At 36.2% G+C, this 15,927-nt stretch overlaps 1 protein-coding gene across 3 annotated transcripts in view; it reads right to left on the minus strand.

Annotated features, from left to right (window-relative positions):
* Positions 1–15,927, minus strand: part of coro2aa (coronin 2Aa) — a 35,857-nt gene that overhangs the window by 13,209 nt on the left and 6,721 nt on the right. Inside the window, exons 2-5 of one of the 3 annotated variants that reach the window (XM_067441620.1) lie at positions 8,476–8,501; positions 5,638–5,838; positions 1,696–1,812; positions 1,434–1,580 (exon numbers count right to left, since the gene is read on the minus strand). In XM_067441620.1, coding sequence (XP_067297721.1) covers positions 1,434–1,580; positions 1,696–1,812; positions 5,638–5,838 — 465 coding nt within the window. In that variant the 5' untranslated portion in view covers positions 8,476–8,501. Of the gene's footprint in view, positions 1–1,433; positions 1,581–1,695; positions 1,813–5,637; positions 5,839–8,475; positions 8,792–15,927 lie in introns of those variants that run through there. The other 2 variants (XM_067441619.1, XM_067441618.1) reach the window with 2 other exon arrangements.

The raw sequence follows: 15,927 nt of genomic DNA on the forward strand, positions 1-15,927 counted from the left end.
AACAGAAAAAATGAGGAAAGGGTGGAGGACCATGAAAAATAAGATTGGGCTTAAAACCACTTTTGTTCGTGGGGTGTTAGGGTGGAGGGGAACAGGGACAAAAGGAGGGGGGAAAGTCGCAAATGTAAATGTACTTAGACAGGAAATCACAATCAGAAACTCACTATGAGCATCCAATAAATGTAATAAGGAATAAAAAGCATCCAGACACAAAGGCAGCTTTAGTTGGTTAACAGTTTCTTGATCCATCTACACCAGGGGTTGACAACCTTTTTGATTATTCTGATTATTATAGAATTATACTTTTACTACAGGGCTTTCAAAATGGGCAACCATATCACATACATGGCAAGATGCTAAACTATCAGTAATCCCAAAACAAAGTAGAGACATACTTGAATGCACCTCATAAAGAGTAATATCAGTGCTTTAATATAAATTATATGCATCTATTTATATCATTACTAATAGAAGGCTGTGTTGCTATTGCTATTTCATAATACATTGCATATTATGTGGGATATTAATATGCTGATACATGTTGAATTTATGCAGAAAAATTGAGGATAGCTTTTTAAAAAAGTTCCTAAAAAATCGTATGATTTTACTAGAATCATTTAACTGTAATTACATGTTTATAAAATAAGCTACAAGCAAATCTTGTTAAATGGAAGATTGAACTAAATAAAATCACAGAAATGTGTGTTGTTGTTTTTTTGTTTGCCATTCTCATATTCAGAAAACTTTTTTTCAAATAAGGGACACCGAGCTATACTATATCATAGTTTTTGGAACACTGCTTGTCCAACATATTTCTGTATAATTATTTATTTAGGAGATCCCTCAGCCTCTCTTCCAATATTAACTAGGTCAGACTTTCAGGTTATAAATTATATATATACTAAACCTCAGCTGCTGGTTTTCAATTATAACAATTTGTTCAGTTTACAGTATTTCAAAAAGAATATAGAGACTCTGATATTCCAAATATTGTGACTTTTAATAAAAAAAAAGTTTTATCTCACTATTTCTGTTTGGTTTCTGTTTTATTTATGCTCTTTTAGAGTGTTACGGAAATCTTATGGAAATATATTTTAAAATGTTCTTATCCTTCCTTTAAAAAGTACTTAAATATTTAAGTCAATAATTACATTTTTATCCATAAAAATAATTAAAATATTTTATTCATTTATTTCATTCACACACTCAAAGAACACCGTTTTTTTATATATTGGCACTGGAGGGGAAGTATTTATTGTAAGTAAAAGATTGGGCAATTGCTCGCAAGCAAGAAATATGTTAACACATGATATAACGTGTGGTGTGCTAAGAGCTTCCTATGACTGAATATTTTAAATGTCCTCCTGGGGGTAAATTCACTGAAATCTTGTCTCTCTTATTTCCATGACAAAACATATGTGAAGTTTAATTACTTGGTAGTCATAGCCAGTACTGAAAATGATGTTGTTGGCAGTGGGATGCCACTCAATGAGGCCGACACGCCGTGAATGACCCTGCAGCTCCTTCCAAGGCACTGTGATGTTCTTCAGAACATATTCTGGGAGATTCCAAATCTTTACCTGAACAACAAACATGTGCACACATGAAGAGCTGTAAGAATGTGAACATGAGATCCGTTTTCATAAATAAAGCAACTGAATTTAATGTGAATCTGCACACTATGTTCACACTTACTGTGGCATCCTCTGAACAAGAAGCTATGCAGAAGTCATTGAAGGGATTCCATTTGATGTCAAGTACATTGCCTCTGTGTCCAGAAACCTTTGGATGGTGAGGGTCAACCTTGCCAGTCTGAGAAGAAACAAAGATAAACTGTTATTTACATGTATACACATATAGAAGACAGCCATGGAGTCAATGCTTTCGGCATGTTTAGCATGTTATGCACACTACAGTTCAAAAGTTTGGGGTAAGAAATTAATGCTTTTATTCAGCCTCCATGCTTTAAATTGAATCCAAAAATGATAGTAAAGACAATGTTAATGTTACAAACGATTTTTATGTCAAATACATGCTGTCCTTTTGATCTTAAAAATTGTACAATAATCCTGCAAGTTCAGTTATGGTGTCGTTTCACTGTTCTGTTCCTGTTTAGCTTGTCTGAGTTCCTAGTTAGTTTCCTTGGTTGTTAATTAGTCCCTCAAGCCTGCTTGTGTTCAGTTTGATACACCTCTCCATGTATTCATTGTGGATTAAATTAAGACCAGCTGCTAAGTGACACTAAGCAGTAAAACTTTATCAATATTGATAATAATAAGAAATGTTTCTTGAGCACCAACTACTCAACATTTTACAATGATTTCTGAAGGATCATGTGACACTGACGACTGAAGTTATGACCATCACAGGAATAAATTACACTTTAAAATATATTAAAACAGAAAAACGTTATTTGTAATAATATTTCACAATATAACTATATTTTACTGTATTTTTTAACAAATAAATGCAGCCTCAGTGAGTGTCTTCTCTCAAAAACATAATTCATACTGACCTCAAATTTATGAGTGTTTTATTAGTGTATTTTGTCTTGTTTCGTTGTTTAAAGCATAAATATCACTTTATTACTACTCAATTAGAGTACTTATATTAAATTATACATTTATACAACATTCTTCACACAAAAAAATCTATATATGCAATGTTGCTTTTCATTTCCATTTTTAATGGATATTTAGATATTTTACTGGAAAACAAGATACCGATAGTAGGATTTGTTTCCAGTGTAATACAACAAAAAAAGTTGTTACAAGTTACCAAGAATCACAGCACAAAAATATGCTGCACAAGATACAAGCCTCAACAAGGAGAAAATCCTTTAGCTGTCAAAAAACAATCACGTAACACAAATGACTCAGTTAACAAGTGACGAAACTCAACTTTATCATTATTCATATCTAAACTGACAACTGTGTTTTGTTTCTGAGCAAATATGCTAAAATGTTGAAACATGTATTAACTTGAAATGTGCGGTCAGACTATTTAATATGGTGTTTGCTACAAACGCACATTTTATTGTATACTTAAATTTACATTAAATGAATACTACTTTTTAGTCAATCTATTGTGTTAGGGGGGAGGAGAAGAGACAGACAATACAGAAAGATGCCTCTAGGCTTTCATATAACCTGTGCCATTCCTGAGATGTGAGATAATACCTGACTAAACATGAGACAGTCAACAGACCAATAAAATGACAGAAGTCTAAAGTGTGTCAGAACAGGTAAGCATGCAGGAGTGTGTGTGTAGGTGGGTATGTGTGTGTTTGTGATCATGGTAAACCCTACGTTATGGGGACAAAATGTCCAAACAAAGATGGCAATATCAAATATCCTTGTATTTATAATAATAAATAATTTACGTAAAAATACAGAAAGTTTGAGGGTTGTGATTAGTTTAAGGGTTAAACATGAAAACACCAACATGTGTAGTCCAGGTAAACCTTACGTTATGAAGACAAAATCCCCACAAAGATGGTAATATCCAAAATCCTTTTTTTTCATTTTTGGTACATTTTTTTGGTACATTTTTGGTCCCCATGAAAAACAGCTTCTAAATCTTACTAAAGCTGCATTCCACCACAGGAACTTTCCCCAGGAACTAGGGCCTTTGGGTGGTACTCGGTGGTTTTTGACCACAGGAACCGAGGTCTAAATCAAGTTCCGGGTAAAAAATTCCCTATTAAAACGTCCCTGCTTGCGAGGTAGTACTTTTTCAAAGTCCAGGAACTTTTGGGGGTGGGACGGGGGTGCTGAACATGCTGATTTGTTGAGTTCACGCAGCATTTTATTTCAACCTAAAAGTCTGTTGCGGTGTGTACGATAAGAGTTGTTTGCTATTCGAATCTAGGGATGGGACGATACACTTAAACTCACGATACGATGCACCTCGATATGCCAGGGTTACGATACGATACGTCACGATACGATATCAAATTTTATTTTTATTTTTTTCAAATCTGTGATTTTTTTTTACCACCAAAGTAATGTACTTAAACGAAAGGTAGGATTTTTCTCTTTTTTTGCATTTTGGTTCTATGTTGTTTAAAAAAAAAGAAGAATTTTTAGAAGTCCGCGGCCAACTCTTAAACAGGGGTGCCAATAATTGTGGAGGGCACTGTAGGGCTGTCAATCGATTAAAATATTGAATCGCGATTAACTGCATGATTGTCATGAGTTAACTCGATTTTAAATCGCACCTTTTAAGCAATTGTAAATGTAACTTAAATTAAGTTTAAATTAAGTTTTTAATACTCTAATCAACATAGGTATGGACAAATATGCGTGCTTTATGCAAATGTACATTTATTATTAGTGAAACCATACTTATTCAATAATAATCAATACAGTATGAAGACTAGACATATCAAAGGTCATAGATATGTTTATCTAAGAAATTGTTCTCTTAAGCCTAAACTTAAAAATAATGAGTAAGTAACTGTTAGTGATTTCTCTCATTTTAAGAATATAAAGGGAATTTTTACACTGGCAGTTTAATTCAGAACAGGGCAAAGTTCGTATGAAAAATTGTTAATGTGTACCAGTGAGCGAACCAGAACCACACCATACCTGGAGGAGGTCCATATTACACGAGTGGAATATAGTGCGGCCCCTTTAAGAGATCCGCATTTTCTGTTGAACTGCCGGTATTTTGCGAGTGCGCGCCGAACTGGGCCGCGATTCACGTGGACAGTGTGAAGAACACGGACTCGGGAGCGCACTTGTTCAGGAAAGTAACCTGTGCATTCGTTTTAGCCGATTGTAATGTATTTAGTTCAATAAAACACGTGTACTGTAAGCGTGGTGATGGTGTTAATGATTTACCTCAGACATGAGCGAGAGTGAGCTGCAGTGCATCGCGCTCAGACTGCAGAGAATGTGCTCAGTGAAAAAAACGCCCTTTTCTTTCTGGAGTCTAATAAAAGTTAAACAGAAAATATGGTAGTTTATGTAGGCAATAACTGCATTTTTGGTTTAGAATATTAATGCTAATGTCAACCCTTTTCTTTCCCTATTAATGTTTGCTGCTGCACCCCGCCCTCATTCTAAGCAAATCATGCAGCAGTGCCATCTATCTTTATTTCGCGATAAAAAAAATTCGACCTCGATGCGTTTCGTCACGTTTTGTATCGCGATATTTTGTCAAACGATATTTCGTCCCATCCCTATTCGAATCAAGAATGGAGTTTAAAAAATACGACCAATGAACTAAGACAAGTTTAGGACAAAATCCAGCAGGAACAGAAAAGTCACGCTTAGTCCGACGTCACCGGACTAATCTTTGCGGTACTTTAGCATTTAGGAAATGCAGACAGACAAAGGTATGGAGGAAAAAAATGTAATGGGAAAAACATTCCTTGGACAAATTTGTTCAGGTAATTTCGATGTAAATGGGGCTTGTAGTGTTTTTTGAACATGTAAAAATGCCATAAGTTTTTAGTGATGGGTAGGTTTAGGGTAATACAAAGATAGAATATACAGTTTGTACAGTATAAAAATCCCTATGTCTGCATACAGATATAGAACTAATAGATAAGTTCTATAGAACGAAACGTAACGTTTCATAAAACATGAAAACACAACGTGCGAGTCACAGATATGAACATGTTTCACTCACATGATGGACGGACAGAACCAGGAATGCCCCGCCCCCCGCACATTCTGTGATGACTGCGATAAAGCGAGGGTTGACAGCGCAGAGATGGTTGTCGTGAACGCTCCGGGTGATAGGAACACCATCATAGCAATTCTCTTTCGTGGCCGGCTTCCCAAACACGTGGCGATACTTGGAACTACGGTACTGAGGACGCCATGTCATCTAGACGGAAAAAGAAGAGATAGCTAAATAATCTGGATAATCATTTGACATAACTGCCAATACCACAAGGTTTGAAAAAGACAAACATAATTCCATTTTTTTTACTTTAAAAACATCTAGAAAAGGCTCCCATGAATGGAAAGTTTAGTTTTCTGTGCAAGTCTAATATTCAATGAAGATTTACTCTGTTGCATAACAGAGCAAACTTTTGAGATCAACTCATGAAATACTGGGATGGGTTAGCACACTAACAGAACACAAACAGAAAAGTTAGCAGGGCTGAAACAACTAATCGGTGAAGATTGATAACGGAAATAATACTAATTTTAGTTATTTCAATCACTGGCATCACTGTACAGAAGGGGAATTTTTTATTTTTTTTTAAATTATTATTCTGATTTACAAAGAGCAACAGAGAAAAAAGTATATGCTCCAAGTTGCCCAAAGCATAGAAGAACTTGCGTTTCCCAGCATTTCATGATATATTTTACTTCAATATTCTTATATTAAATAAACACTTATTAAAATATTTTAAAATGCATTTTATCCCTGTAATGGAGAAATCATTCTATTATGACGCTGGCTCTCAAGAAACATTTCTTAATATTTTTGTCCTGTTTAATATTTTGGTGGAAACCGTGGTACTTTTTTCAGGATTCTTTGATGAACAAAAAGTCCAAAAGAACAGCATTTATTTAAAATAAATATATTTAGTTTTATTTTGGTCAATTTAATGTCTTTGCTGAATAAAATTCTTAAATTCTATAAAGAAGAAAAACATATCTGACCCCAAACTTTTGAAAAGTAGAATTAATTAAATAATTAATCAATTCTTATTATACTTGCACAGAAAAATGCACAGATTTCCACAGAACATTAAAACAAATGTATACACATATTTGCCCCTTACATGTTTGATTATTTCATTTTCTAGCTAACTTTGATTATACTCTTAGCTACCCATAAAGATTTCCATGTGAACCTATACATCATCCACCGCTACAGGAAACAATGAAGAAAAATCCCACTAGCCAAGTTCTTCCGACAGAAACCATTTCACATTCACAAACAAAATTCCTATCAGAGACATCAGCAAAACCCCCGATGACTGGAAATAAATGCATTTTGAAAACAATAAGACAGGTTTTGCTGGTGTTTAACAACTGGATTTAGTTGTGTGATGTCTAAGTCTGCTTGACAATTAATTACAATTAACTAACGTACACTAAAACACACACCCACACACACACACACGTTTGTTTTTGTGAAATGTGGGGACATTCCATAGGTGTAATGGTTTTTATACTGTACAAACCGTATTTTCTATCCCCTTACACTGCCTACCTACCCATCACAGGAAAAAATCTTTATTTCATTTTTACTTTCTCAAAAAACTCATTGTGTATGATTTATAAGCCTTTTGAAAAATGGGGACATGGGTAATGTCCTCATATTTCACCCTCTCCTTGTAATACCTATGTCATACCCATGTCATTAAACATGTGTCCTGATATTTCACAAAAACAAGCACACACACACACACACACACACACACACACACACACACACACACACACACACACACACACACACACACACACACACACACACACACACACACACACACACACACACACACACACACACACAGAATTAACATATATCAAGCTTCCCTTTAAATGCAATACATCCTGGAGTGACAAAGGGCAAGACAGGCCAAGGGGAAAACAAACTTGCATCATAACACTATATTCTTATTGATTTATTAGAGACAGCCTCAAAAATGAATACTGAATTGTACTGTCAATATAAACAAAACCATACAAAAACATATTGAAATCAAGTTGAGAACATAAAACATTGCAACACTTTTAAATAATGTATATGAGCAAATCCTTTTGTGGCAGGATTTGTATATGTTTGAGTTGTTCGGCTTTCAAAGGCTGGTGTAATGATTAACGGAGTGATGGATTAGCCAGTGTGGGTGTGGTGGTAGGTATAGATATAAAAACCATGGCAATACATTTGAAGCACAATTAATAAAATAAATAAGACATTAAAGCCTGGTTTCACAGACAGGGCTTAGAATAATCCCGGTTTAGGCTTTAGTTTCAATAGGATATTTAAGTAGCTTTTATAAACGTACCTTGGACAAAAAAAACTTTACTGGTGTGCATCTTGAAAAAAAACAATGGCACTGACATATTTTTAGATATGCCACTGAGCGTTCAGATAAAACCGCATGCATTTTAGTCGGAGACTATCTTAAGCCTTAAACCGGGAGTAAGGATAGACGTCATCCAGACAGAATGTGGCATCAATCCAGACTAAAAGTTTAAAATGATTCTTTTTTTTTCTTTTGCCAATTGCTACATTTAGTGAGAAAACAAGACTTAGGGTGTCTTTAAGTCAATTACTATATCAACATAAGCAAAAAAGCCTTGAAATGCAAAATGCATGTAGTGAGTATATCCATATCATAACCACAATTGCATATTATGCATTATAATATCCCCCATCTCTCCAAACCCTCTGGCCTTTAATGTCCTAATATAGTCTGAATGGATCAATGAAGTGAAGGAAATATCTAAATCCCATTTTAAGAGTTTAAAATGCCTTTCGTTTTCAACTACTCACCCTGTCTGTGCTGAGCACACGAAGACCTGGGAGAAAAGAGAGATAAGGATGCAGAAATAAAAGTGGAGAAAATATCCCTGTTTGCCACTTCCACCCGAGGAGTTATAATTCCATTTCTGATCTCTTGTAAAGCATCACAGATAAAGAAAAGACGACAAAGAAGGAAGAAAATCAACATAAACAGTGTAAAAAGAGAGAAAAACCGGTGTCAAACTTTTGCCCTGCAGCCTCAGTGAATGTGGACAGAATGCCAGCAGCACGTCCAGGGTTTGTGCGAGCGAAGCAGGTAAGAGATCATGTGCGCACACTCCCTAAATGGGTGGCGCCTCAAAGCGGAAAGCAGAGGGGACGGGGAGGTGTGAAGGAAAGACAGGGCAAATTCCCCACACTGATTCCTGTACATTAATCACCAGGGCAATAAAGCAATATTAATTATGTCTCAGTTCTTTAATATATGTATGTGTTTTTTTCTGATTTATTTTACAGGAACCAGTCTAAAATAGACTAATAAACAGCTAAATGCATCAACATTTTCAATGAAACATTTACTGAACATGACAAATGGACACCTGAGTGATGACGCACACAAATGTATATAAATTATGAACTGAAATAAGTGAAAGAAACAAACAATTTCATTTTATTGCTTTAGTTGACATCAGAGAAGCTATTAAAACATTCTCTCATATATGTCAGTTTGGGAGACAAGGATTAAAATATTCACAATTTTGCTTAATTTGGTGAGATTTTCATTGAGCTGTATAGTGTGACGACTTTTTTCTACACTTACCTTTCTATTTTTGCTCAAGGACCTATAAATAGTTTCTCTATTCTTTGCATGCTTGTTTTATTTATTTATTTCCAGCAAATAGGCTATTGTGAGAATTTGACATATCAACCTATTCTTTGTGGTATTTGTGTCTGAATCTGTGTGACACATTTCAAATGAGCAGAAGCAAAAGCAAAAGCTGTTTCTTCTGTGATTGCACAACAAGAAAAGCTCAGTTCATGCACGTATTATCTAAAACAGCAGAAAGAGGCATGGTAGGAATGTTTATGATTTTTAAATAACAAGTAAAAAACAAAATACACATTAAATGAGTTGTAAAAGTGATAGAGTTACTGGATGCAACTCAATATGAGCAGTGTAAACACACGCGAGGTGACAGAGTCCAGTCCACAGGTCAGGTTTAGTCTGAAAGAGCAGACGGAAGTTGGGGCGGTATCACTTCTATCAAATGAGTTCAAGTTTCACCTGGAAGGTTAGTTAGCACAGTGATGGAGGTGGAAGTGAACACCTACAAGGCATATGGCGATAGAAATCGTTAAAAAACCTGCTAGCTGCGTGGTTTTGCAGACCTGCTGCAGGCGAATGTCGATCAGACTCAAAAAAAAAGAAGTGTTCACACTACCATTAGCGATGAGTTCGGGCTCTGTTATCCAAGCAATTAGAGAGTATAGCTTGACATGCAGCTTCAAGAGCTGACTAATGTCCAGAGATTACAGACATTATGCTGATGACCAGCTACTGCACAGGAAAACCTCTATGGGTGCAGCTCTTTCAGTGCAGAAAAGGTATTTGACCTTGAATGGAAAAGCTGCATTTTGACAATATGACACCTGGTTTCAGTTTGGGCCATTAAGACCTCACTAAATCCTAACTGTGTGGATGAGGCACTGACTTTAGTATTGTCTGGGAGTATCCAGGTGACTGTTGTTATGTTAATGAGCCCTAAAATGTTAATAAAGACTGTGTTTTGATATGATAAATGTCTACTCTGTGCTTTTCAAGAGAGTCAGGTCGAGTGTGTTTATCCTGTCTCTACTCTTCACTTCTTGCAAAGGAGGTCATTGGGTGAGGTCTGATCTGGACATATCAGTATGTCCTGAATAAATAATAATAAAATAAACAGATTTATAGGACCAAGATCTGTTTTTGTTAGTTAGCAACCGTATTTAATAACTGACACTCTAAAATCCAAAAATAAGCTAGGGATGTGAAAACAATTGTAGATAGCAATAAAAGCTTGATTGGGCCTAGATTTCAACACATAATGTTACATTTAATTTCTTATTCTTAACAGTATAAATGTAATAATAAAATTTAGAGGTAAATATAGCTATAGGCTGCCGCTTCAAAAACTGCGTCGGGCTGAAAATAGCACAAAAAACACTTGTGCCACGCCTGACGCCCCACAAGGTGTATGATAGGGCCACTCAAGATAATAGCGCAGTATTTTTTGTGTTATTTAAAGGCCGCTTTAGTAATATGTGTTAGACAGGTACACAACACTTACACTCTGTTACACACACAGGGATGCACAGCAGCACACAAACATGCCAACTACAAAAAAGATATCCAATGTAAAAAATGGATAGTCAAATAGGCTACTTATTTTTTTAACCAATCGTGGTAATACACACATGTATTTAAACTGACTCGTCAGGTCGAGGGTGTCTATATTCCGCCATGTAAATACTGAATCCGCATGGCGTGAACACAACAGGCTTTTAAAGGGAATGGGAAATGAGAGTTACGCCCAAAACACACCAATGTCTCATTAGGTGCAACTTTTTGGACTATGCGCCTGGTGCGCAGACCATTTTTTTTATTGTTAAACTAGCAAAAGTGGATTCGGACACACTCAAAGTGCACCTGCGCATGCGCTTCAGACCATACGTTTAGATCATTAAAATAGGGGCCAATGTGTTTTTATTACTTTGATGCTGGTCAGTATCTGGACAATATGGAGTTTGATTTAAATGTGTTTTGACTTTATAGATTATCTGGATATTGTTTAAGATTACAATTTCCCCTTGTTTAAATCCTAATTGATTGCAGTATAAAGGGACTCTAAGGGTATGTTTACACAACAACAATGTACTAAAAATGGATTAAATTAAACAAAGTTTAACACTAATCAAGGATTTGTTGATCTGGGTTTTATTTTAAATTGAGTTGTGTTGCACCACTTAATTTTAAATACAGATTAACTACGCAGAAAGACTTAAGATTTAGAATTAAAGCGCTGATCGAGCAGCATATGCGGAGGGTGAATCGACACCAGGCTAAAGAACGTTTGTTGTGTAAACGTGTCCTCAGTGTATTTTAGTTTTCACAGCCTGATGAAGACATATTAGCTGCAATGTGTTGGGGTGTGGTATATGTAAATGTTTTTAAAAATGTGAATAAATGCCATGAATAAATAAGTATATGAATAAATAAACGTTTTATTTTTTCTAATTGATTGAGTACCTGTATATGAATTTTGCAAGGAATAAAAGTTGTTGGTGTTTTACTGCCAATAGTCCTTTCAGCTGGAAAGTGAAGCAAATTGTGTTTTTAGGACAAAAAAATAAATGTACAGGTTAGAACAAATTTGTATATGTTTTGCATATGCCCACCACATACACTCTCTGTCTTCATGTGGTTTGCTTAGCAAATACTCTATCTCTTTTTAGCACTAGTCTTCTGATTGGTGAAATCATTGGTTGATTTGGTGTAATCATTAAACCGAACAGCAGTTTGTCAATCCATGTGTTGAGTAAGGATGTAAATGCATCACCAATGTACTAAAGCTTCAAGACACGGCTCATTTTTCACCAGGCCTTTTCACCCAGAAAAATAGAAATCTTCAATTTGACTTTCAAAGCCATACATTTGAATTGAAAAAAATCTAGCTACTGTGGCTCACCAAGCTGGTCCTGAGAAATTCACAGAAAAAACATCTCCAGCCCCCAAAAAACTAAACATGATTTATTCAGCTATATTACACAACATGAATAGTTGCTTGTTAAATCAAAATTGAGCAAGTCTTGAGCCTCACAATCTAAATCTCATTCTATATTGACATTTGCAATATGGGTGGAGATGGAATATATGTGCCACGTGGCTTTACTCTGTTAGCAGACACATTATTGATTCAAACAAACTAAGAGCATAATGTGAAGGAACTGTCTCTTTCAAATAAGCACTCAGTGGTGAGTAACTTTACCCTTTGCCTGTACCTGGCTATGTTTGTGTTGCAACTGCTGATCCTTAAACTGAAGTCAACGTGAACAACAAAGTGTACAAAATTGTAATTTCTCTTCCAAATAGGTGATGAAGGGGAAATTTTTATATGGCCAAAGTCTTTGAAAAGGATGAACTGCACAAGCAATTATATAATGTGATGTATTATATTTTTATTGTAATATATATTCAATAATAGACAGTAGACACGAAATGGATCCACATATGATTTGTTTATATAAATCATGACCTATTTGCCTGCCTAAATGAGGGAAACAAGAGCCTGATATTGCAAACAATACAGCCATCTGCTCATCTAAACACTATGAAATTCAGAAGAGCTCATGAAACCTGAAACTGAATCAATATGTTTATCGACTAATACAGAAAAGGGAAGTGCAGCACGCACAAACTATATAATGACTTGAGCATTACATTGGGATGTGAAGTCAGGAAGATTCCATGCCATTCAATAACCCACTTAAGAAGGATGAGGAGGATGTTGGGAAAAGGCCCTTGATGGATTTCAGAGTGGCTACAGTAACTGCAGTATGAAACTAAAGAAACAGGGCTAGACACATCAGCATGCATTTTCATTTTATCAGCATATTTTATGAATTTCATTTCATTTTATTCATATATTTGATAGTACATAAAATGGTGGGCTAATGACTTCCAATCTAAATAGCCAAAGAATTGTTTCACATTGAGCAAAGCTGCATATTTGTTAAGGTTTTGTAAGCTCCCAGCATGCATTGCAGGATTGGGGGGGGGGGGGGGGGGAAATGCTGTTTCATGCATACTGAGCTTTTTTACACTGTTAAAGACTTGGATTGCCATCCTAAACATAGACAAAGTTTCAAAAACTAATGTTGGACGTTTGATAGAGTATTTCAGTGTCAAAAATACTCCTTCCGCTTTCTCACAAGTTTCTGAGAGTTTTTTTTCGAGTATGGGTCCGCTTGACGTCGACAGAGCGGAAGGTCCTTGTATGGGCCGTACGGGCTCTTCTCCCGGTAGGGTGCGCGTGACCAGAGGCGAGAGAGCAAATGCACGCCCATAAACACTGCTCTCAAGGTGCAGGTCCGTGAACACGTCTGTCACGCCGCGCTCCGCTTTATTCCTATGGGTGACATCAAACGACTTTAACGCGGCCACATAGCATTCTGGGAAGGCAGCGCTGCATTTGAACCGATTTGAACGCAGAAATGACAGGAAGCTTCACAACATCGGTTCAGTCGTGTCGCAAAGTGGATCTCCACGGTCACTGCTGTCAGGACTTCACGAAATCAACAGTTACCAAAGAAGTGTGTTTTTGCCGGAGCGGTCCCAACGATAACGGCTCGGTCCTGCTTTGGAAACAGGTGGTGAGTAAAACCGCTTCAAATGTTGTTGGCTATCGTTGCGTAAGTAAACATCAGTAAACAACACGATCGTGTATAACGTTAGTTAATTTATCAATGGAGCATGCATCTATGGTGTGTGTTTAAATACATTTGTTTAGCTGACCAATATAGGTGTCAGTTGGTTTATTGTGAAACCACCCAAACATAAACCTTGCGTTCTCACAAAGCGTGCTTCGTCATTCAAATGCACGGTTAGTCCATTGTTGTTCTATGTATAACGTTACACTAGTCTGACGTGCAAAACCGTTTTGCTTGCTACTGCTAAGGTTTAGTCGCATACAATAGTCCATAAACCGAATCATGTCCTTATAAACTGCGAGTAAAGACATACAAATGTTGACAGGTCACTAAATACAGTACATACCACAGAGATGGACGTCCTGCTGTTGCTGTTTCTCCTGTTCAATTTATTTCAGCCTCCGGATCTAAATCTGGATCATATCTGTATTAGTTGAATCTGATTGATAGCCATCATAAGCCATGGTTTATTTAGGGTAGCGTTTTCTTCTCTACGCTTGAGGATGTCACCGCTTTGTGCACACTAGTCATTCTTTAGCTCCGCCCACCCGATATGCCTCCAGGCGTTTGTTTTTTTCTGGAAAGACTCGGTACAGCCTATTGTTGAGGTTTGAGTGTTAAATGTTGAGGACCATGTGTCTATATTTTACTACTGCACACAATATACTCTTCAGAGGCCAAAATCACTTCATTCAGCTGTGCATAGCAATGAAATAAAGATTCTTGTATTGCTAATTTATAAGCTGTTCAACAAGACTTGTGTCCTTTTTCTGAAATTAACTTATTGGATGGATGAGATGTTTTTGTATTTATCAAATAATCAATACAAATTATTAAATTTTTACAGAACAGTACTGATGCACATATGTTGCCTGGTTTCTTTTCTTAACAACTTGACAACTGTGTGATGAACTGCAATTCTTAAAAAAACCTAAATCAATAGATGGGTGTGAGTTTCCATTAGGAAGCTTCTAATTTTACCAAAAGCAAGGAAAACAAGAAAGATAGTCCCCGAGGAATCCCTGACAGGTCAAGAAAGAGCTTATGTGGTATATCAGCAGAGTTTGTGCCCTTAAATGCAGACTTCAACCTTACATTTGTTATGTGTTATGTATTTTGGAAGTGTTTGTTGTGTTTCTGAGAGTGTCTGCTTCAGGGGAGGGCGTGGCCTGTAGCCAGCCGAGATCCTGATTGGTCTGATCCCTTCTCGTGTTCCCGTGATAAGGACTACCCCAAACACTATCAAGGTCGAATGTGTGCCATTTGTATTGCTTCCTGTCTTGGTTCCTCTGTGATTGTGTGTACTTTGCACTTGTGTGTGTGTTCAAAACTTGCTTTGTCCATTCGACTTACGATTATTAAGATTACTGCCATTTTGGATTACTATTGCCTTCAGTAAATTGTTTGACATTTACATTTTGAGTGAGCGTACATTCATCTATGTTACAGCTGGTCCTAGATGGCCATAACACATATTATATTGAAATAATTTGAATATTAAATTCTTGTTTTTTATGTACATAAATTGAAAATGAAAGGGGAATGGTTGTGATATTATTATAAAGGAGGATGTCAGATTGTCATTGTCTTGGTTAGCAATTAATGTGCCTTAATATGGGGTGATATTCCTAGCACAATATAATTTTGATTAAATTCAAACTCTATTTGAACAGATTTTCCTTTTGTGAGTCAAACTATTAAAATGTGCAGAAATCAGAAAACAAATGAGGATAATAATGATATTGGATAATAGAAGCACATATATACATATACTAGGGCTGCACGTTTTCAAGTTTTTCATTAACCGTTAACCGAAGCCCTTAGCGGTTAATACTCGGTTAACCATATTGTGCGTCAGGGTTATTTTTAGCTTATTAATTTGACGACCACCATCTCCGTAGTGAACGCGCCTATAGAGAGAAATGCACATCATGGATTACATAATCAGAGAGTAGCCTATTTCTTTTCGTTTTAAATTGTTAAAAGACATTTCAAGTTTCTTTAGATCTATTTCAT

The sequence above is a fragment of the Pseudorasbora parva genome, chromosome 4, assembly GCF_024679245.1.
Source record: "Pseudorasbora parva isolate DD20220531a chromosome 4, ASM2467924v1, whole genome shotgun sequence".
NCBI lineage: Eukaryota > Metazoa > Chordata > Actinopteri > Cypriniformes > Gobionidae > Pseudorasbora > Pseudorasbora parva.